The sequence below is a fragment of the Gasterosteus aculeatus genome, chromosome 2, assembly GCF_964276395.1.
Source record: "Gasterosteus aculeatus chromosome 2, fGasAcu3.hap1.1, whole genome shotgun sequence".
NCBI classification, from domain to species: domain Eukaryota; kingdom Metazoa; phylum Chordata; class Actinopteri; order Perciformes; family Gasterosteidae; genus Gasterosteus; species Gasterosteus aculeatus.
The window spans coordinates 15302938-15326067 of NC_135689.1; the positions used below are offsets into that span (position 1 = coordinate 15302938).

Consider the following 23130-nt stretch of genomic DNA (forward strand, 5'->3'; position numbering starts at 1 on the left):
AGTCGGTCTCTGCATCTGTGCTGCAAATGCCTGCAGCACCCAAGTGGAGCCAATCGGACACAGCGGCTCAAAAAGTTCACAAGCTCAACCGTGGAGCGCGTTCACTGCAGCGCATGCAGGACCAGCCCGTAGCAGAATATCAACCAACCTCTGCCTACACATTTAAAATGCCATTTCTCGTAATTGCAGGACAACAATGTTTAATATTGATGATATTAGATGATGATTTTATTGCATGTAAAAAAAACAGATGCTACAGATGCATATAAGCTATGTGGCATCAAACGGGGCACTGCTGCTGTAATCAGGACACCACGTACAGGCTGTTTGTCTGCTGCAGAGTTCTCATTCACACGTCTCTGCTGCAGAGGCCTCGACACGTCCAGCAATCTGCCACATGAGACGGTCGACGCGGACTCGCAGCCTCCTTTAGGCTGGAAACTTGTGTGACACACGTTTCTGGCCGCTCCCCATTTCTGCAGTGTCAAACATTTCTTTGGGCGGTCTGGGGGAGGATGCACTGTGTGATCTGTAGTCACATTGAAGGTTGCAGTTTGTAAACGCATGTGAAAGTCATTCCTGGGATGGAGAGAGAACAAGAAGAAAGGAGAAGATACAGGCGGATAAAGACACAAGCAGGCACACACCTTTGTAAACGGTCATAGGTGGGGATTGAGAGGGATGCTTTTTGTATCAGTCCGTGCAATGCTATTTGAGGAAATTGTCGCATATTATACCATATAACAAAGATGAGAAGATTAATAGCTTTTTCATGTATGTACGCTAAATGTGGAGCTACAGCCCGGAGACTGTTGCCCAACAGGTGGATTGATATGTGACGCTCTGGGAAAAGGGAACAACAAACAACAAAACACCTTCCCTTTCCAGGTCAGCTCACACAGAGCGAAGCCGCAGGACTCACAAACATGCAGCATGAGTGGAGGAGTAAAAGCATTAAAGCATTTAAATGAAGATTTTAAATTCAAGGACAATTGATGCTCCTGCAGTTAATCTCACTAGTTGTCTTTCATTTAGTTGACACTTAAAATACCTGATCACTTTTTTTACACATCAGCCCAAAATGCAAATGGGAGGAACGTCGCTACGGTACATTAGGTTTCTGAACTGTGGGATTTTAAGTTACGCTTTGTGATCGTGCACATATTAGAGGCTAACAAGGTAAAACGCTTAAAACCGCAGGCTTCCACCGTTTTAGTTATCCAAACAAACTTGAGATCTTACCTCCTACACACAAAAACGTACCGCAAGAGACACATTTACACATTCCCCCCGACCACACACACACACACACACACACACACACACAGCTCAGCATCTAATCAAACCAATGATTCATTGAGTTATGTAACAAAAACTGGCCAGAAGAAGTGAGAGGAGACGAGGGAGTTTAGTTTCCTGAGGGAGGACAGCAGGTCAGAGGCTGATGAGGAGAACTAGTCTGGTCGTGCATGTCGACCGCTCAGCCGCCGGGCCGGAACGTTCTAACAGCTCTATGACTTCAAGAAAAAAGAAAAGGGTCTTTGTTGGAAGCAGACACAAGCTGCGAAAGAGTTGTAGCTCCAGCCCTCCGTTTGTTTCATCAAGCTCGCCAGCCGTCAACAGCTCTTTTTACCCACAATCCTTTGCGTTGCAGTCGGTCGGCTCTCGTGTGCCTGGACGTTATCAACGCTCTCCAGGTCAATTATTGACAGTGCTCACAGAGTTGGGCAGTTAGTGGGTAATTTGCTATTTGACTCACCAGGTATCCACTCGTCGCTGTCCTCGTCTTCATCGGTAACGTAGCAAATCTCGTTTGCCCTCTTCCTCTCGTTCAGAGGCTCCTCTTCCTCAGCAGACATCCTGACCTGGAGGCTGCTGCTACCTCAGCATGGCCACACTACGCACCTAGAAACAAAAAGTGTGGGTGTGAACGGATAGGAAAAAAAGAACACTCACAAGGACTAAAACATTCATCCCAACCCTTGTGACAGATACCTGTGAGCACACCGGTGTCCATGGGGAGAAAACGGTAAGGAATTACTACGCATCGGCGCTTGAACAATTTTAGTTTGAGACAAATTCTTGGCAGTGGGAGAAGTACTAAAAGTTTAGTTGTTTGCAGGCGGTTAGCAGTACAAAGGGAACAGAGAGATCTGATATGTTCGTCTTTGCTTCTTGATCTCATCATTGAAATATGGACCAAGCATAGAAAATGTAATCAAACATTAAGAGACTTTAACGGCCGACGTTAGAAGAAGGTCCTACAGTCTATTCTCATATCATTTGTGCATCCTCCCGGGGAAAAAAATGTTCTAAGCATACAAAAAGGTAATTTGTGTGAGACAGAACCAAGAGCACAACCTGCAGGTGAACAACTTGGAAATGTACCACAGAGAGAAGCACGCAGAGAAACTCCTTCTCTCAGCAGCAGGAAACTGACCTCCGCATTACTTCTGTGTGTTAGACGAGCGTAATCTGAAACCAGACTGCTGCCGTGCCCTTCATCATCAGCTGGGATCTGGTAAGAACCCTCTTCTTCCTCCTTTCTTTCTTTGTTTTATAGAACTATTCAGTCATCTACAACAACAATCATAATTACTATTAATCCAAAATGTTATGAACAAACACAAAAAAGTAGTGAGATATAAAAATCACAAAACCTCCCGAGTTACGGTGAAATACTCTACTTGGCCTACACAATTATTAACCTCAGTCGTCTCGCTTGGCCAAAGGCTTTGAGTAATACGTGCACCCCCCCCTCCGATGAGAAGACACAGTATCACAGCAAGGTTTACTCTGATCACCCGCCAGCTCGCCTTGCATAACGCTGCACAGCAGGTTGATTTATCGGCCAGACGGGACAGTTTTACAGCATAAGAAAGAAACCTGGTGAACTCACTTTTTTCTGCGATGTTGTGGTGTCCAAAAACATCAAGTAATTACACACACACACACACACACACACAGCTATGTAAAGATGTGGTGGAGCAATGTCTACAGTGAGAATGAAGCCACTCTCCCTCTGTGTGTGTTGCTATCGGAGCTTCTCAGGAGAGACCGGGAAATGTACCACAGAGCAAAGTCATCCTGCCCTCGTTAAGTCTGTTCTTTTCTTCATCATTATTATTTCCCACCATGGATTATGGAAAGAAAACACCTTCAGCGTGTGAGGATTTAGGTAAGATTCATTGGTAGAAAAGTAATTTAGTGAAGAAAGTGACATTTAATGTCAGTAGACCACAAATGTTTGTTTTCTGGAGGCCAGTTGTGGTTGTTGTTGTTGTTGTTGTTGTAGTTCCAGTGACTGCCGGAGGTCCTTTGAACTCAAAAGCGTTTCAACAAATGCTCGCTGCTGTTGCGTTTGGTCTTCATACACGTCGGTAAAACGGGCAGTAATCTTGTCGGCCTGCACATTTTTTCACAAATACATACAGAGAGTCGCCCCCCTGCTGATTCATCAAAAAGAGCACATGCATCAGAGAGCGGGACACTGTTATTGCACTACAGTAAATCGGGAACAAGCACATACAGTTCTTGGACAGATTCTTCTGTGTCGCCTGGGGGGCCGATATGCACCCCCGTTACTTTTGAACATAATGTTTGTGCAAACTATGTATAAAGCTGACATTCAAAGTCAAACGATCTTGTTACAGACACGGAAAAGCTGTCATCCAGAGGTCACCGCAGGACACAGTACTGGTGTCGAAGCAGACGGCGCCAGAACACCAGAGTACATTTAGGATGCACAGAAAACCTGCACGTGCAAAACACGTGCAAGCTCCGCCGGACAGCGTGTTATTAGCAGAGTTTACTGGGAACAACACACAGATAATGTACGCAAGTCGCCACAAAATACAGCCTGGATTTATGACACGCAAAGTGTGAATAAATCCTTGAGATGGTTTCAGAGGAGGCTTCAGCGGGGGAGTGTTTACTGTTGCAATGGAGCGCATTGCGCGGTTCTGTACAGGTGTTTGTCACGTTGTGTCCGTAAAATCTCATTTAGCAGCTTACAAACGTAACACACGTGTGTCTCGGCTTATTAAATCAAGCAGACTTCAAAGTGCCTCGCGATTTATAACACGATTCCATTAAACCAAATCCCATTTTTCATGGTGGGCATTTTTTCAGTGACAGCTATTCGATGTATTTGCATTCTGTAATTGCCTCTGGTAGTTTTCATTGTCACCTTTACAAAGTGGAAATTAAAATTGCCATCACAAGCACAGAGGTTCCACAGGAAAAGATGCGCGCGGTTACCAGATGTAATGCATGTGGCGGGTCGGGGGGAAAGGGGTGGAGCGCCTGCTGCACGCACGCATTTTATGTTAAATTTTGCCGAGCTCAGCAATACTCTCGGGACATTGTTGACGCGGCGTACAACGAGAAACCGCAAAACTCACGGCAGCTACCTCACAATCACGTTCAAGCTCTATTGAAAACATTCGGCGAATTTAAATCTTGATGAAATAAATAAACAAGAGGAAACCATCTGTGTCCCACAACCTACAAGTCTCACCTTATATGACCTGACACGGCGGCCAAGGAGCTGTTCCAAGGACATCGGACTCCCAACATTGCATTGTGGAGGACAGCATTTCTTCCTCCTTGGCCGGGCAGCGTGAGAGGCAATTTGAATTCTGTGAATATGGAATCAGGATGCTGATGGGTGCAAAATATAAAAAGTACCGGGGAGGGGAGGAGATGGGTGAGGGGAGAAGTAAAGAGAGGCAAGGGGGAGGGGAGCCGACTGGTCTGTCGGGTTTCCTACACAACTCCCCCGTGAGCAAAGGGGGGGAGGGGAGGAGAGTCCTATTTTCTGCCGGAGTTTGAGGTCAACACTGTAGCCAGCGAGAGATCATCTACGTGTGGAATCTCCCAAAATGACGAGAACACAGAAGCTCCAAATAGTACAGTTTCAGGATTTTTCAAGTCATCATTTTGTACAAATTTTGTGTTTATTATCAGTGACTGTCAACACATTTCACTGATTCCTTAATAAAAATAAATAGTACAAATGCCAGCGCTCAAGATTCCTTCCATAATAATAAGACACAAATGTATAAATTTGCCATTTTTCTTGCAGCTAAGCAACCATATTGATGACGAATGACACTTTTCAATTGATCAACTTGTTGTCTCAACGTCTCATCCACCTCTCTGTGAAAGAATTACTGCCTTTAATGCTTCCTCACACACTGGGTGGGTGTTTAGCACACGTGACACCTTAGATATTTAATAACCGTAAAACAGTGAACGCCGTGCTGTGCAGAGGGGACAGCTGTCAATCACATCCCAGACAACGCAGGTAGCCAAGCATTCAGTCCATTCCAAGCGGTCACATGGCCTTAACGGCCACGCCCCAAAAGAGGGGGCTAGTTTCAGACCCTGTTTTGGGATTTAGGTTGACGACAGTGGGGGCCGTCCTGTGCCACTTAGGGTTCAAAAAACAAAACAAAGGCCGTTGCAGACGAGCCCACACACAAGCACAACGTGTAATTACCGCTTCACCTCCTTAAAGAGAGCGAGAGAGACACAAATGATGGGAAGACAGCTGCTTGCATAAGCTACCTTACATAAGATCTGGCTAATAACGCCACTGTTCAGCTTACTGGAACAAAAGTTGTACAAGATGTATGCCAGGATGCAAGGACATTGTGTACACACACACACTTCTCCACTCATCCCTCCCAGCAGTGAGCGAGGACTCAGCAGGCAGTGTAAGGGACTTTGAGAAAGCGTGAGTCACCAGACGACCACATCAGGTCCTTGAGCAGGCATTGCTCCGAGGCCGCCCCACATATTATGCATTATGCACAGAGAGACGTGCACGCTAACTCACAGGGGCACAAGCGCAACCGAACACGAGGGCTTTCAAAGGGCTTTTCTTTGTAGCTCGCCCCAAACCTCAGAAGGGTTTGAAGATACATTTTTCTTTGCACAGATTGCTCCCTTTCATCTGTAACCACTTACAAAAGGTCGGTCTCCTCACAGAGAGTCTGATGATCAGTAAACAATGGTGACCCGCATCAATCAGCAGGATTAAACAGGTAAATCCTCTGGTTAATCCCACCAAGGTGTCATACCTAATCCCAGCCGGCCTGTGTTGCTTTTGGCCTCCGGCATCAGACCACAATTTAACAAAAACAACAAGAAAGAGGAATCCTCACCCGTCAGTGATCTCGTCTCTTGTAGCGGAGCAGCATCCAGGGGGAGCGCGCGCACTTAATCGATGGCTCCTGAGATCACGTAGTTGAACCCGAGAGGGGTCGAGTGGCAGCAAGGGAGGGATCGGAACTCATTGTGCAAAGATGACCTCTAATTGGATGCTGCTGGCTGCGTTCCAGCCAATCAGGGACAGTTAGGAGAGTTCATCTGGGTCGTTCAGGGTTCACATTTGGACGCGGGCGAGGAAGGGTTTTCTCTGCTCAACCCATCTGAACCGCAGTCACCGGTTTGTTGGCTTATTCCGCCTGCAGCCAAAACTAAAACTAGTTTGACGACTGAAAGTGTAAAAAAATAAATTCAGATTCAAGGACACGAACCATCATTTTTCCATCAGGAATTGATGTCTTTTCGTCGGCAAGATGTGAGACTGATTCTTTTACAAAACCATGTGGGCAAGCAAGACATTTGTTTATGAGGGTTTACGCTCTTAGGTTCAAGCGGCGCACTAAACGTCTAAAAGGGAAGGAGCTGCAGCGGCCGAGACAAGTGAAAATATGGTGTAGAATAGATTGTCAAAGGTAGGCATCACTGAACCAAAGTAAGCTAAATGTGTCATTTAAAAAGGAACCTAACGATCGCCCCTTTGTCTTTATAGAATTGCAGATTGTCCAGAAACGGAAGTCAATGAGTGGATCTATAGAAAAATTATCTCACATTTAGTTGGGAATGGTTTATTTAAAGAATACCGGGCCCAACGCTGATCTGTCGGTTTCGTATTATTTGTATTTATTTTTAGAACTACTGTATAGGCCAAACCGCATATTAATTGATAATGAAAACAAGAATAAAATGCAGTTCTTTTAGTCTTGACGCTCTACCGTGCAAAACCAACAGTTGCTAAACTATTAGCTTCCTCGTTGTTGTGTGTTTGTTGTAACTTTGACCTTAATCATTAAAAAAGGGACCAAAACAAAGACTTCACTGTGACTCAGCATTTATCTGACCGACTCAAGGGGAAGCAAGTTTTGTTAATAATAATACTCAATTCCTTTCTTTACAGGAACTGTATGAAGACGATAAAGTTTGCACCTCTAGGAGTCTGTTTTCCCGACTTTGCAGAGATAAACACCTCTGTTTGCTCTCCTTCGAGGTCGCAAACGTGTGACCCTCAAAACACACGCTGCTATTTTTGAACTGGGGCAAACATGTCGCGCGCATGAATATAAACAAGATAACAGACGAGCACGGGGTGCAGCCTTGGATACTGGTCAACTAATGACTAATGTCCACAATAACCGATGGACCGGTTGGACCCACACGAGGAGAGAGAGAGTCTCTTATTGTAAGTTACCAATCAGCACATTAAACAACTGCTGTAAATCAGGACACACGGTACGGACCGGTCGGGATAATCAATCAATGCTTTCAGTCATTTTTCACACAGAAATGCCAAACAAACAATCGCTGGTTCCAGCAAATTGAATCTCTTTTGGACTGGTGGTCAAAGTAAATGTCAAGACATCATCTCAGAGCAAATGTGATGCAAACTCTGTCCCTTTTTAATATTTATATTATGTGACAAATCAGGAAAACAGTCAATTTAGAGGATACTTGGTAGAAGTAAGTGAGAGTGAGGTGTTTTGGTTCATTCTGAATTCCTGACATTAAAATGGCACATTTGTGTGACTCATTGTCCATAGCAGCGCTGGCTTGGCCTCACGGGCCTTGTAGCATTTCCCGCTGTACCAAAATGAAGGAATAAGACATAGAAATGATGAAAACCGAGGGACAACATGACCCTTAAAAGGATCAAGGAGTGTTCCACAGTAAGGAACGTGAAGGATGTAATTACAATTTAGAGTCGTGAAAAAAAGACATCTTCCCAAGTCGTAACTCGATTTGCTCTCAAAGATAGAAGTACATCTAAACGAGCATCCTTCAATAAAAAAAAACTCTGCCGTCGTAGAAGAATTTACGAGCGCTCACGACTTGAGAGAGAAACGTTTGGATACTCCCTGCAGGGTGAGGCCCTGAAGGGAGTTAATCAGCACGCAGTTCGTGGGGAATTCCACAACACCGGCTTTGTAGAATCTTTCCATAAAAGGAAAAAAACAGTTGAGGAAAAAACAGGCACCCATATGCTCTGTGATTTACCATAGAGAGCCCACGCAGGCTTGGCGGGGACACGGCGGGGAGGAGCCATCGTCCGGACGGACGGGCAGAGCGGAGGTGCTGTCCGAGTCGGACGTAGAAGCAGTGGCGTCTCGCCACGCATCCACCGGTCACTGACTTTGTTCTTCTTTGTGTGTCATCAGGTTGTTGTTGGAGGAACCCGGGAACTTTTGCACTGGTGGGTTTAAAAAGGAGCTTGTGTGTAGTCTGAGCTGCTGCAGGCAGGAAGATTCAAGCGGAGATTAGATCCACTATTCCCTTTTATCGTAGCGTGTGTACTTTTTTTTTTCCTAATCATTACTCAACCATGAAAACTCAATTTACTCTGCATTTTTTGCAACAACAACCTGATAGAGATAGATCTTGTGGCAGCTCCTGCTGCGATCACGCCTTCAGTCAACTTGCCTAATATTGCATCTGCGGTCGTACGCATTTTGAAATAATTTGTATAACGTGGGGCGGGTTGGATGCTGGAAGCCCGGCACAGGCCCCTTGCTGCATCTACTCCTTTTCCCCCCCAAACTTGCCGCCTCCCTTGACAACTAGAAATTGCTGACCACGCATACACATTTCTCTGCCGTTAAAGATTCACGGTGAGCGAACCAGTGACGTATTTGCTGGTCACACACGCAGCGCCCCATCGCTCCCTCCATCGGGTTTCTAAGAATGACTAAAACATGAGAGGCAGCCGAGGTCGGAGCCTCAGCCGGCCTGCATTCCTCCCTCGCTCTCTGCTCCGCGGGGGTGGCACAGAGACACTGTCACCCCTGGATCATCCGGTCAGGATAATAAGAGAAAATATGGGTCTAAACTGGACCGTGACTTTCCCACCAACACCCATGTCTGCGTCCACATACATTTTTTTGAAATGTTATATTTGACAAACAGCTAATACGGTTGAGATGTTTTCAAAGACAGACCGACCTTCACTGAAGCAAGCACACACACAATGAACACATTCCGAAGGCAAAGAGGGATTGCTTCATCAGCTAAAGTTGCATCGGGCTGAAATGGTTCTCTGGATACATGATCCAAGGTCAGATTAAAAAAAGGACAGTCCCACGGACAGTGAAGGCGGACGGAAAAGCCTGAGATTCAGACTATTAGAACGTTGACTGATACACGTTGTGACATGGAACCAAACTGCCTCCTCAGCGTTACAAAGATTCCCTCCAAAAGAGGACTTGTAAAGCAATTTATTATGTGATGCAGCTTCACCAATGACAGCCAGTTCAAGGAAAACAACACCAACAAATGCGCTTTAGAAGAAACACGTGGCCAACGACAACAGATGATGCGCTTCCTTTGGAGCTGGACAATTTAACAGAAATGAAACCACAGTAACAAACATACATGTTTTTTTTGCAGATCCCTTCAAATGAAACAAAAGGGCCTCCGTCTGGAGCTGCCCAACACCCACTGGAACAATCACACTGACCTCACATGGACCAGAACCGGCTGCGACTGGAAGACACGCGTTATAAAGGGCACAACTCATTTTTTTTCTCAGCATCACACTCTCCTCCTGTATGTGACGAGCTCACACCTTTCTCCTGGGCATGCGATTCACTGACGTACATACAAGGATCGCAGGGGGAGAATACAGAAACTACCTGCGTGGTTTAGTCTGAGAGAATTCTCTAAATCACTATTTTGGAATGTAAATGACACTGTAAAACTGGGATGGACTCCAGCCCCCCCGCGAGTGCAGGACAGGCGGTTTGCAGATGGATGGATGACACTGTAAAATCAGCTTAGGGGGTTAGGCAGAACCACCCTTTGATTAAATATTTAAAATTCATTGAATGCGTATGGGAAATTGGAGGTGTGTGGGGGAAAGAAGCTGTAAGGACCCTATAGGACTACCCTTTAGTAAATGACAGTTCTGAAAAGTCATATATATATATATATATATATATAAAAATAAATAAAAGGGGTTTAATGGTGGTCATAAGAAAAGAAAGAACTGTCCATTTCTTAGCATTCTTGAGGACAAAAAAGAATGTCCTCCTTTTTTTTTTTTAAACCGCTGTCGTCACAGTGACACAAACAGACGCGTCCGGCTGGACGTCACCAGGTAACACGGTCGCTGGATAAACCGAAACACCCGGAGTCCCTCCGTCGGCTCTTTAACCCGCCTGACCCCCCTCTCGGGCCACAGCGGAACCCTTCGAGCTCCACGCGTCGGTTTCTCCCACAAGCGGTTCCCTGAAGCGCCTAACTTGACATTTGAGCGTGTATTTATACAACACTGTACATAAAACACTTCCACGTTTTGCCCGTGCAGCCTGTTAGCAAAGGCGGCGTTACCTAACACACATAGGCGCTCATTCATCACAGCAGATGAGTCAGCTGCTCGATCCCCACGGCTCGTTCCGAGGACGAATTTCTTTTCAATTTCATTTATTTGTTATGTTTTTTTTAAAGGCGTGCTGGGTGGTTTCATAACACGGTGAAAGCAGCAGCGGGTGCAGGCGGAAGGGACCGCTGCTCCTCTATTGTCTGCAGCCTAATTGACGCCATGCAAAATGCTAATGGAGCAAAACAAAACAAAAGAGAAGAAGAAGAAGAAGAAGAAGAACAAATAAAAGAGGCTTGAACAGAGAGAAGAAAAAAAACATTTCCATGCGGGCACGAATCCACGCGTATGCGTGTGTGTGTCTCACCTTTCGTGCCCCGGCGTCTTCGGCGTGTCCCTCCCGGGCGAAACGGCTCGAATCTGCGGTAGTGAGGTGCGGGGCAGCGCTCGGCCGCGTTCCCCTCATTCATCAGTTTCTCCCCTGAAGAAGAAGAAGAAGAAGAAGAAGAAGAAGAAGAAGAAGAAGCAGAAGCAGCTCGGTCCCCCCGCGTGCGCTGCAGCGCTCTGCACAAGAAAGCGATTACGAAAGTTCCGGAAGTGCACGCGTATCCAAATGTTCGGGGTTATTTAACGCACGAAGGCTGCGGGGACGCAGCCGGTTGGCGGTCACGCGTCTTTGATAACTTACAGTGCAGCTTTGGTTCTATTGTGTGGGTCTATATTTTGTGTAATTGCAATAATGATGGATGGTTATGTTACACTGTGATACACAGTTAATTTGTCGTTTTGAGTGTGTGTTTTCCACTGCCCTTGCTTTATTGACAGAAAAGGGATTGAAATAGATGTATAATTTATTGTGCCAATTCAGATTTGAATGAAAGGCTCTACACACACACGCACACACACACACACACACACACACACACACACACACACACACACACACCCCGATTACTTCCACTGTACGCTGCGCCCTGTCTGGGTGTGTAAACACTGAAGCATCGATACTTTCTCCTCTCATGTTAGTTTACTTCTCAGCTCTCGCTTTTATTGTTCCACGAGGAGTTTGATAACTTCCACAAACCTTCTCATGCGGGAGAGCTGCTCTCGCCAAACGCGTCTGTGATTCGGTCTCCACAACCGATCCTTGTCTTTCATCCGAGTGAACCGGCTTGTGTGCATGAATGTATTTTATGTTACAGGTTCCACTAATACTAATGTTGTGAATCCGCTCGGCAGGTGGGCCGATGAAGACAGCATTCCTGCAGCATTCTTCATGCTTTGTCTTTTGTCCTGCACCACATTTCTCTTTCTCACATCCATACAGTGCCCTCTATTGGCCAACAGTCAACAGCGCTTCACATAACGGGATTATGCAATTTAAACAGAGGTGTGAGAAGGTTTTGGTAATGCACCTTTACAGGACCGACGTGGAATGTAAAAAAAACAAATGATTAAAATAAAGAAACATTTGTCCACTGAACTGTTAAAGAAATGTAATTATTGTTTGATTCCAATTATTCATTTGATTATTATAGTCAATATCGCTGATTTTGGATTTTCCTTTTATCCTGCAGATACTTGCGAAAGTTCCAATTCCACAACTTGGGGATGTTTCTGCAGCTTTTTCCCAATTCCAGCCGGGACATGCTCTTCATATATGAAAATAATCCACTGTATCCCCTACCGATGTGTGATAACGCCTTCTGTTTACAGTCATCCACCGATGAAATGTTGGTATCGTGTGGCGCGTTTTGTTCTGCTGCCTTCTAAGCCTGGGAGGCAATAGAGAGAATCCCCCAAACAAGTTGTTTTAATTAGTATTAATTCATTACAGGAATCATTAAAAAACGTGCAAGTTGTTTTTTCCAAGCGTTTTGGGGGTTGGCAGACATGCCAGACAGCCCCATTAACTGGTAGAACACCTAACAAAGTGGATATCCTCTTTAATGCATTATCTCATTGATGTCAGTAGCTGTGTGCTGCATCACGTGGACAGCTCGATTTTAATTCTGACAAAATTGTGCATTTATGCATTTCCTCTTCGGCTGAAAAACAAATCTAAATCTAATAAAATACACATGATAATCTGAGCATTGCCTTTGTCCTTGACAACCAATACACCTAAAGCCATTCTGTAAAATAGTGTATTTCTTGTGTTTATCCTAAAATGCACAATTGCTATGTTTATCTGCGGGACAACAATGACCACAGGCTCCGGCTAAACAAGATTAATGTGAAGAAATTCTGTTTATGGAGAACATAGAATGTGTTTTGATGGTGTTGGCCCATTATGGCGGCTCTCCTCTCCTTATGAGACACATCGATCAACAGCAATCTCTCTGAAAGCACTGCAGTCCACAACAGCACCAAACCACAGGAGCTCTCACGGTGCATCTATCCTTTACTCTCACTCTTTTTTTTCTCTCCCAGAGAAAATTATTTCCTATTCGGCAGCCGTTAGTTTCTTCATCTTACGTGACTGGAAACAAGCTAACAACTGCTCCCAGATATACATAATAGAAGATGGTCTTGAGTATGTGCTGAATTTTCCTTTAACTACTCAATTAAGGAGAGAGCAAAAAGCAGCAATTTTGACATGTGGCCTCAGGGTGAATACAGGTGTAATTCTTCAAACTGATAAAGGCACAGTTCTATTGCTGCTTTGGAGTGAGGTGAAGCGCTGGCATCTTGCTTCATTTGACTGTAATCTCGTTAAGTATTCACGCCAATGAGCCCGTCTGTCAAGGAGATCGATTGTGGTGTTGCAGGTTCCCCGAGCGGCCTCCCGCGACTCACTGCTGGACCAAGAAACTGTTCGCCGAATGAGAAACGTTGATGTCCACATTTCATCAACCACTTGATGATAGCAGGTTGAAAAGAGGCCGTTTGGAGCCCTGCCATTACAGTCGGGTACTGTAGAGATGACAAATGTTGGTAGTTATTTTATGGCCTCCAGGGGGCAAAAAGTGTCTTTTGCTTACTATAGTCAACTGGCAGGCATCTGCCACAGGGACCAAATGACTGTGTGAACCAATCAGAGCGAGGTATCCCAATGAATAAGATATTAAATTCAAAAAGCTTGCATTACAAGTGACCGATGTTTAAAAATAAACCTAAATAAGATAAGATTACATTTTGAAAATGTTAAACAATATTGACGCTTTACTGTGCGTACACAAACAATGAAAAAAGAGAGAATAAAACTACAAACAATACATGCAACACAGATGCTCTCAAAGTCAATACACACAAAGATAAATAAAATGAGGTATGACTTTGTTAAAACAGGGACACGGACTAAAAGCAATACTATGCTGCAAAAACTCTCTCTGGCCTAATACTAAATATAAAATCAATTTGGGTCCTTGAGGATTGTTTTTATTCTTGACACTGACCAAATGCACACGGTCAAAGTCATCAGTTATCAGTTTAGGATTCTCTCCAGAATTCTCTCTAGACAATTTGTCCTCCCAATTGATGTTAAAATCACCCATGAATGTTAACGACGTCTCTTTTCCTGCCAGATGTGTAGAAACATATTATTCTAAAGTTATCCAAATCAACTCTAAAAGTTATATATAATTATCACATAATTCCTAAAGTACAAGCATGAATACATTGACCGGACATAATGCACAGATCGCCGTTTCTTCAGCAGACAGAATGAAAAATGGCTCCTGATTGTTCCCTCAGACACCAAAACTATAAGCATGGCATGTTTCCCTGAATGCTCACTTCCAGTTTACCCACTTATGTCTCAGTTGGGGAAGGCTTTATTCTCTCTCTTCTGTGTCTACAGAATTATGTTTTTGTCCATTTGCTGCTTTTTTCAAACCTGCCACAGCTTCAACAGGGCATTATATATTTACCGATATAGACTGCATATGGCTCCACATTCACTGTTGTGTAACATCTGGCCTGCTGCTGCTCTGTTGTGTGCCCCGTGGCTCTGTGTTTTATGTTTAATGTGTCATGTTGCTTCTGCTTCACTTTGGGCTGTGATCTACAGTCACAAGTTTGTAGGTGGACATTTCCTGGAAGCCCTGAGTTGTAAAAGGTGCTGGTGGTTCAAAAAATAATGATTGTTATTTTTTTATTTATTTTTTGTTCCTGGCACAACCAAGTTGTTAATGGTGAAAACGAATTGTATTTTTCCTTTGTTCTTTTAAAAGTGAATTGTTGCATGTTACAGGCCAGGTCTGTTCGTAGTTTTCTTTGCCAACAGTAACACCAAGGAGAAACAACATTCTGAAAAAAAGACTACTGGCATTATTTGTAAATTGTGACAGCTGAATCTTTGGAGGAGAATTGCGTTTCTCTCCATCTATCTTTTGTCAATGCAGCGGCACTGTCTCTTTGTCTCCGCAGAGAAAGACACAGTATACATGCAGCGTGGAAGTTAGCTGTCAGGATTTATTCATCTCTATAGTCTGGCCTCAGAGAGAACACTTGGCATTGGAACAGAGAGTGGACCTTTTCCCAGTGGCTGAGCGGGTGCAGCGCTGCTTGGAGGCTGTTATCTGACGACTCTGTTGTTATTGATGTAAGGATTTAATGCCCTCTTGATGCTTTGTTTTTTCTCAAACTCTACCTTTTCCTTAAATATGTTTTGTTACAGTAAAATAGTTTTCTACTGTTGGTGTTAATACAGCTGTTGTGGTTGTTGCAGCTGCTCTAACGGATATTGGTACTTGAGGCATGTCAAATGAAAAAAGGATAATCACGTCTTTATTGGATATTGGCCTAAATTTAAAAAATTCACATTTCAATATTTCAGCACACTTTTGACATATTATTCTGAATATCAGAAACATTTTTATAAAAAAATTACCTTCAACTAATTATTATTTTTATTTTGCATATAACTCACTAAATAAGCTATGATGGGCAATCATGTAGCAAACTGTTGTTGTTTCAAAAGTTTAGAAAAATAATAATTTCCAAGATTTCTTTCCGATTATTAAGTTCTTTCAGGACATAATTGAATTGATAATAATTAACATAACTTATACTAAGCTAGCGGCAAATTAACATATTCCTGAACAAGTTCCTGAGCACTATCGTCCACTGTCAAGAGAAAGTCATTCTGGATTATGGTGGTGGTCGCTACATGTGGTGGTGGTGGTCGCTACATGTGGTGGTGTGGTCGCTACATGTGGTGCTCGCTACATGTGGTGGTGTGGTCGCTACATGTGGTGCTCGCTACATGTGGTGGTGTGGTCGCTACATGTGGTGCTCGCTACATGTGGTGGTGTGGTCGCTACATATGGTGCTCGCTATATGTGGTGGTGATGGTGGTGGTCGCTATATGTGGTGGTGATGGTGGTGGTCGCTATATGTGGTGGTGATGGTGGTGGTCGCTACATGTGGTGGTGGTGGTCGCTATATGGGGTGGTGATGGTGGTGGTCGCTATATGTGGTGGTGATGGTGGTGGTCGCTACATGTGGTGGTCGCTCTATGTGGTGGTGGTGGTCGCTATATGGGGTGGTGATGGTGGTGGTCGCTATATGTGGTGGTGATGATGGTGGTCGCTACATGTGGTGGTGGTGGTCGCTATATGCGGTGGTGATGGTGGTGGTCGCTATATGTGGTGGTGATGGTGGTGGTCGCTATATTTGGTGGTGATGGTGGTGGTCGCTACATGTGGTGGTGGTGGTCGCTATGTGTGGTCGCTACATGTGGTGGTCACTACATGTGGTGGTGATGGTGGTGGTCACTACATGTGGTGGTCATGGTGGAGGTCACTACATGTGGTGATGGTGGTGGTCGCTACATGTGGTGGTGGTGGTCACTACATGTGGTGGTCATGGTGGAGGTCACTACATATGGTGATGGTGGTGGTCACTACATGTGGTGGTCATGGTGGAGGTCACTACATGTGGTGTCCATGGTGGAGGTCACTACATGTGGTGGTGATGGTGGTGGTCGCTACATGTGGTGGTGCTCACTAGATGTGAGTGTTTTTTGACACGTGATGCTCCTGTGCAGTTGAACGTGACGCCTCGGCAGGTTCACGACGCTCCTCATGTCCCTTCTTCGCGTGAAAAAGCACAACGTGAACGCGCACGTACAGCCACGGTCGCGCGCTACCCTTCCTCCCCCGGTCCCCGCCTCCCGTCTCCACGGCGTCAGCTGCGTCGACGGCCGGGGAGCGCGCGCCCGCGTCTGTGGTTGCGCAATTTTGCTCTTCAAGGAGCCGTTTCTAAATGCAGTGATTTCATCAGAGCGGTCGTGTCTTGGCAAATCGACTTAACTCTGAAGGCAAATGTACATTTTCACATCGTGCATGCAGCTGAAAGGTCATATAATTCCAGTCTGTAAATAGACATTTTTAACCTAAGATCTATTTGTTTTATGGCTGACTGGAAACATGGTTGAACTTTATTTAATTATTCAGGAGAGAAATACAGTTTACCCTTTTTAAATGACTCCATGCAGCTGAAAGACGCTGCAGCAAAAAATACAAAATAGTAAATGGTAATGTTCAGGTATACACCAATAAAAAATGTACCTGATACCTGAGTTGTCTTTCATGTTTTGATCATAGCCCTTGGGTGACGACCACCTGCAGTTCAAAGTAAACCCTCTTAATTTGTATCTATGTTGCTCGTTACATCCCAATCGTTCTGCTGCTGCGACCCAAATTTGCGCACGGGGCTCATTTAACTTTGATTTAATCGAATCTCGGTTTCTCTCGCGCTTTCATTTCCTCCCTCTACATGGACCGTGGCCGCGCGGCGCGCTCCCGTCACAACGTCAGGAAGCAGTCCACTGGTCCTGATGATGATGATGGCGGCGATGGAGGAGCAGCGCTGAGTTCACTCTCCGGGTTTTGGCTCCCCTCTTCCATTCATTCTTTTATGGTTATATCACAAAAGACAACATAGTGACATAGAAAGCGACGCCGCCGGTTTGACCTACTGCCTCTCTCCGCCTCCCTCCCGTCTCCGGAGACGAGCCCGAGATGGGGAACGAAGCGAGCATGGAGGGCGGCGGGCAGCCCGGCGACCCGGGAGCAGCCGGGATGATGGGGCCGGTTATGCCTGGAGGACCCGCGACAGCACCGGGGGCAGGACAGCACATGAAGCCGGTCAACGGAATCGCTGCCGGGGGAGGGATGGGCATCGGAGGCCCCGGGATGGGAATGAGGTAGGGAGCAGCGTTAGTGGAGGTTTCGAGTGCAGACCGTGAATGCGGCTGGGTGAAGGGCTTCCGGGTATGTGTGTGTATTTTTTTTTGGACACGATGGACAAGAGACTGGGTGTCATTTGGTTCCGATGTTTGGAGGGACAGTGCCACACATTATGTCCCTCCCTCTCGTTAACAGGAGAGGAGAGCTGTCCGCGGTGCTGAACCAGCTGCACGGCTCGTCCCCCCCCAACGTGTTCCCTTAAATAGGCTTGACATTGCATGTCACCGCCGTGCACCTGGGTTCCGCGGTCCGGGTTATCGGGTATCGTCGGCGAACGTCCACGTCTGTTTGCTGGTCTCAGATCGTGGTTTTCATGGCGCGGAGTCATGTGCCCTAATAGTATTTCCTCCCTCCTCTGCCTGGGCTTTGGCGTGTTTCTGTCGAACGGGACGCGTCTTCCCGGACAGTCACAGGAAAAAACCCCCCACACATATCGGGTTTTCTTTAATTTTACGCAAACGGCGGTATGTGCTGGAGGACCCGTTTGTTTCCGCATGGGCGAGCGGGTTGTGCGGAATGTGTACGTGTGCGTGCACGTTAAGGGGTTTGCCTGGCGATGTGTGCGCGCGTGTGTAGTGAATGCGTGCAGTCCCCCACCAGCGAAGCGACAGACGGGTGGTGCTCACCGACATAACGCCCCGTACCTTAGACCAACCCCAACCCTGCAGTGCCACGTTACATGTAAAGCCATGATATTAAAGTCGTACTACATGTGTCCCCTTCCCGTGCACAGTGGGTCATACCACACAGCCTATACGTATATCAAAGGTCTACAGGGCTCCTTGTTTTAAAAGACTCTCACCTCTTCGCTCAACTAACACAGATGCTCCAATCTAGTTCTGTGCCACAGGAGTCCAGGAAATCCCGCTTTACTGTATCCGCTCATCCATAAACTCTGCCCCCAGGCTGCTGGACAGAGACACGTAATCAGTTTGACGTTATGTAGAAGAAGAAAAAAACACCAGAGTATGGCTACAGCTGGCCTATTCAAACATACGTGTGTGTGCGCGTGTGCTGGTTATATTTAGGACAACACCCAGGTTTGATTCCTGCCTCAGTAGGAGAGAAGAGCCGAGCAGCGCAGGCCAATCCATCATTATGTAACACTGAGACTCAGAGAGCAGATGACAGTTTCAGCTCGCTTCCGATGAACAACAACAGGGCTGAAAATGCATTATTCCTGCATTACTCGCTTTAGGGGAATCAGTGATCTCATTTTTTGGCTGCTTATCAGTTGTTCCATATAAGATGCACCTCATCTGCAGGTCGCCGCCCTCCTGCAACTTCAAACCTCAACGTCGGCGTCCGCATTTCGGAACCATTCCAAATAAAAGGCGAGGTTTTTTTTTCTTCTCCGCGGCATGAAGTGTCTCACGTGAAGTATTTATAACGCCGTAAGATAAGGCCATGTGAACAGATTGACTCACGTGCAGAGCGTGTTTGCTCACCCCCGCCCCTCTCACTTACACTTACACATGCACACTCTCACACTCCCTCCCTCTCACGCTCTGCCTGACTGCCTTGCTCCCATCGCCCTCTCGCTCTAAATCTCCCCTGCACACTCGTCTGCTTTGCTACTCTCCTTTCCTTCTCCCCTCTTCTCTTTGTCTCCCTCTATATCCTGTCCACACTTATAGTCAGTAAATAGGAGACAGTACGTCCTTCTCTTTCAATTCCCCTCCCTTCAGTCTTCCTTTCTTCTTATCCTTCCTCCATCTCTTGCTTGTTTTCTATCCCTTTCACTCAATGGCTGCACAATCCCGTACTCCCGCAGTCCTGCCTCTCTCTCTCTCTCTCTCTCTCTCTGGGTTTAAAAAAAACACTTTGTTGGGGTTCACTCACCTCACTGCCTCTTGTGCTCATGTCATTATTATCACGGCCATGAAAGCTTTGTCACCTTGAACGTAAATGTATGTACATTTACTGAAACAGGTCGTGTCGTGTCTCTTCTTTACTGTACATTCCCTCCTTCTTGGAGGGTCCCTCCCCCTCCATCTCTCTCCCTCCGTTCCCGCCTCCTCCTCAACCAATACCCTGCAGCGTATAAATGACTCGCCTTTACAATGAGATACAACCATAATGGTATATAGGGTAGCGCGCGAGAGAGAGAGGCGAGAGAGAGAGAGAGAGAGAGCGAGAGAGAGAGCGCTGAAGGGGGTGTAGAAGGAAATTGTGGAAATTGATCATGTGTAGCATACAATGAGGGAAAACCTGAAGGGACACAGGAGGGAGGGATGGGTAGATCAAAATGTGTATAAAACTGCCACTTCAAATGCGGGATCATGACAGGAACCGCCAGTAATAAAAACACGGCCACACCACATTGCCAGGTCAATAAATCAGATTTCAACCCAGTCACAAATTATTGCTTTTTGTAAAACTCAACCTTTTCTTTTAGCACACCATTAAACATCAGTTGTAATACATTATTTAATTAAAAAAATGCTCTGCAAATAGAGCGTATTGAAATTTGAGAGCAATTGAAAGATGGAGAACAGAGGAAACCTGAAACAGAAAACTCGGTCAATACACATGAAGGACTGACTCCTCTCTGTAGCGTCACATGATCAGTTTACATCTGGCTCCACTCACGCCATGTAGAAGACCTATTTGTCACTATACGCTGGGCTGGGTGTACATTTGTGTTTGTGTGTGTGTGTGTGTGTGTGTGTGTGTGTTACATACACACAATTGTGTACGTGATCAGTAACTGTGAAGAGCGGCTCGACTTGAAACAGTCTGCAGTCATTGCGATTTATGCAGTGAACACGCTTATCAAGCTGCGTGTTAGTGACAAAGAGAGATCACCCGCGTAGGAGGGAAAGTGTGCGTTTTTAAGAGAGAAACGGAGTGAAAATTGAGTTTGCTGCTGGATCTTGTTCTGTCTACGACATGTTACACGACTGAGAGCAGTTTTCATTTTCCAGCAAGAAACGCATGTGAGAAGTGTCTTTGTGTGCACGTGTATGTTTTTTTTTACAACGCCTATAAAAATGATTTGGCCCGCGTTGATGTCTTTGGTCTTTTGATGCTTTTATACATTTTGTATAATTTGTCATTTTGACAATAATTTGCATAAAAAGTGAAACTGATTTTCTAACTGTAAATGTATAGTATAAAATGCATGTTAATAGTGTTATATTCACCATTTTTAAAGTGATTGATCTGACTCGACAATGTCACAAATAGTGAAATGGAGATCACAAGTGCAGATCATGTGTGTCAGCAGGTTGTCTTATAAAAACACCTTTGTCTGTGAGATCCAGTCCGTGGCTCATCAGTATTCCTGCTGCAATGCAACATGAAGAGAAAATAACACTGCAAGCGACTCAAAGAAAAGATCATTGAAAAGTCAAGAAATTACTGCAAAAAGGTTTCCAACTCACTGCACATCCGTTACATCAGTTAAATCCATCATTAAGACATGGAAGGAGTGTGTCACTTGTTTAAATCTGCCTAGAGCAGGCTGTCCTCACACACTGAGCATCTGGGCAAGAAGACCGATGATGATGATGATGATGATGATGATGGCCACCAAGGCAGCTCGGACTACTGTGAAGGAGTTTCAGGGGCTCGGATGGGAAAACAACCGATGCACTGGTTCTTCACCAGTCAAAGCTGGATGGGAGAGTAGCTTATAAAGGCATGTGGGCGACTCCAAGGTCAATTGGAAGAAGGTTATTTGGTCTGATTAGACAAAAAAAATGTAGCTTTTCGGCCATCAGACTAGACGCTGTGTTTGGCAAACGGCAACCACAGCACATCACCTCAAACACAGCATCTCCTCCGTGGAGCGCTTTGTGCTCTGGGATGCTTCTCAGCAGCAGCCCTGTAGAGGGGAACGTGAATGCAGAAAGATATTGGCAAATCCCGGAGGACAATCTGATGTATTTTCCAGTAAGACAACAACCATATCCACACAGACTCGTGTAGGAAAAGCAACAAAAGGGTGAAACATCCAAGTGAATATCTTTCATAGGCATTGTATATTACTTTTTCCGCCTTTTGCAGAAAAGCAGCAGCCCGTCACTGCTGGTTCATTGCGAATGTACAGCGCTGGCTGGCTTTGTTCTTGAAGCTTTTTCTGCTGACGCTCCCGCTCAGAGTGACGTGATTATTCTCACATCAGCAGAGGAATGAGCGCTGTTACGACGTGGTCTCTGATCTGCTGACTGGACTGGTTACCGTCCGTCCTTTAGCCTTTTTGTTGATGATATTTGATGGCAAGGTTGAAAATGAGAGATGTCGGACAAATGCCAGTCTGTAGCTCGTAGAGACGGTCTGTTCCTTCCTACATCCAAGCGTAGTAGCGCTCCTAATCACAAATAGTATAAAAAGTATTTCCTATTGTGCAAGTCCAATATTCCCTCTGATTTGGTTCACCGACCCCTAAAAGGAAAACGTATCTTTTTAACTGCTCGATGCTTTCGCATGCCGCTGAGCAGGTAGTGTACAGTTTGTTTGACAAAGGTTGTTTACTGGAGACAGCTGCCTGCTGCTGGAGAAGAGTTTGAACTGACACTCTGCATCCACACAAATACTCTCCGTCCACACGTGACCATTAACACTGGGTATGAGCGTGACGGTGTAAACAGGAAGAGGACGAGATACGTGATAGGAGTGTGGCAAACCAGGGAAGAACGCATCAGGCCTGCTTAGAACCAATCGAGTAGTGAACGCATTTGTGTGGACGTGTTGTGTAATTTGTCCTTCTTGGCAAGTAAAATATGTCATATATCTATTTGATTTTATGGTAATCATCAACGTTGGTTAAGATGGGTATTATTTCTAACCACTGCAGGAAAAAAGGGTTCCTCAATGTGAATTTAACCTTCTGAGGTCAAGATATGTTGGATGTAGAAAACATGGTGTTAATTTCCTGAATTTAACATGATGACATGAGATTGAAGTTATTTTTTTCTATGTTGACAGAGGTGGTTATTTAGCAACCAAATCTTAGACGTCAGAGTGTTGATGAAAATACACACAGAGACCACAAACCACACAAGGTTTCTGAAAGAAAACGCAAAAGCATGTTGTGTTCCTGTTAATTTGGTAGGTAATCTCAGACCATACAGTTGGAAACCACTGACCCAGGCTGCAATTGTTGGTTGACTGTGTGACTTACCCGGAGAGGCAGTGAGCGAGTCCTTAGTCACCATCTTTAGTCCCTTGGAGGTTCGCCGACCTGACCTCCCCCTCCCAAAAGTTAATTCACGTGGATGTGTTTGAGGGCGCTTGCGAAACGAAAAAACAAAGCCAGAACGTCTTTCTCTCTCTTTGGGCTTGTTAGTG

At 45.4% G+C, this 23130-nt stretch overlaps 2 protein-coding genes and 1 long non-coding RNA gene across 9 annotated transcripts in view; 2 read left to right on the forward strand and 1 right to left on the reverse strand.

Moving 5' to 3' along the window:
- The window catches only part of LOC120829301 (helicase ARIP4-like), a 35248-nt gene extending 23725 nt beyond the window's left edge, over positions 1-11523 (reverse strand). The window contains exons 1-4 of one of the 4 annotated variants that reach the window (XM_078093632.1): positions 11007-11117; positions 4520-4640; positions 2441-2577; positions 1760-1905 (exon numbers count right to left, since the gene is read on the reverse strand). In XM_078093632.1, the coding sequence (XP_077949758.1) occupies positions 1760-1859 (100 nt within the window). In that variant the 5' untranslated portion in view covers positions 1860-1905; positions 2441-2577; positions 4520-4640; positions 11007-11117. Of the gene's footprint in view, positions 1-1759; positions 1906-2440; positions 2578-4519; positions 4641-6170; positions 6263-11006 lie in introns of those variants that run through there. The other 3 variants (XM_078093634.1, XM_078093624.1, XM_078093627.1) reach the window with 3 other exon arrangements.
- On the forward strand, positions 1893-12270 carry LOC120829349 (uncharacterized). Of its 2 annotated transcripts, none has more exons than XR_005713661.2 (3): positions 1893-2029; positions 2465-2521; positions 12217-12270. It is a non-coding gene; the product is annotated as an uncharacterized LOC120829349 (long non-coding RNA). The 2 variants fall into 2 exon arrangements; XR_013453415.1 differs by lacking the exon at positions 12217-12270 and adding an exon at positions 3654-3793.
- A 5069-nt stretch (positions 12271-17339) lies between these two features.
- bsna (bassoon presynaptic cytomatrix protein a) overlaps positions 17340-23130 on the forward strand; it is a 97716-nt gene continuing 91925 nt past the window's right edge. For all 3 annotated transcript variants that reach the window (XM_078093684.1, XM_078093700.1, XM_078093689.1), the window contains exon 1: positions 17340-17792. In XM_078093684.1, the coding sequence (XP_077949810.1) occupies positions 17608-17792 (185 nt within the window). In that variant the 5' untranslated portion in view covers positions 17340-17607. The remainder of the gene's footprint in view (positions 17793-23130) is intronic.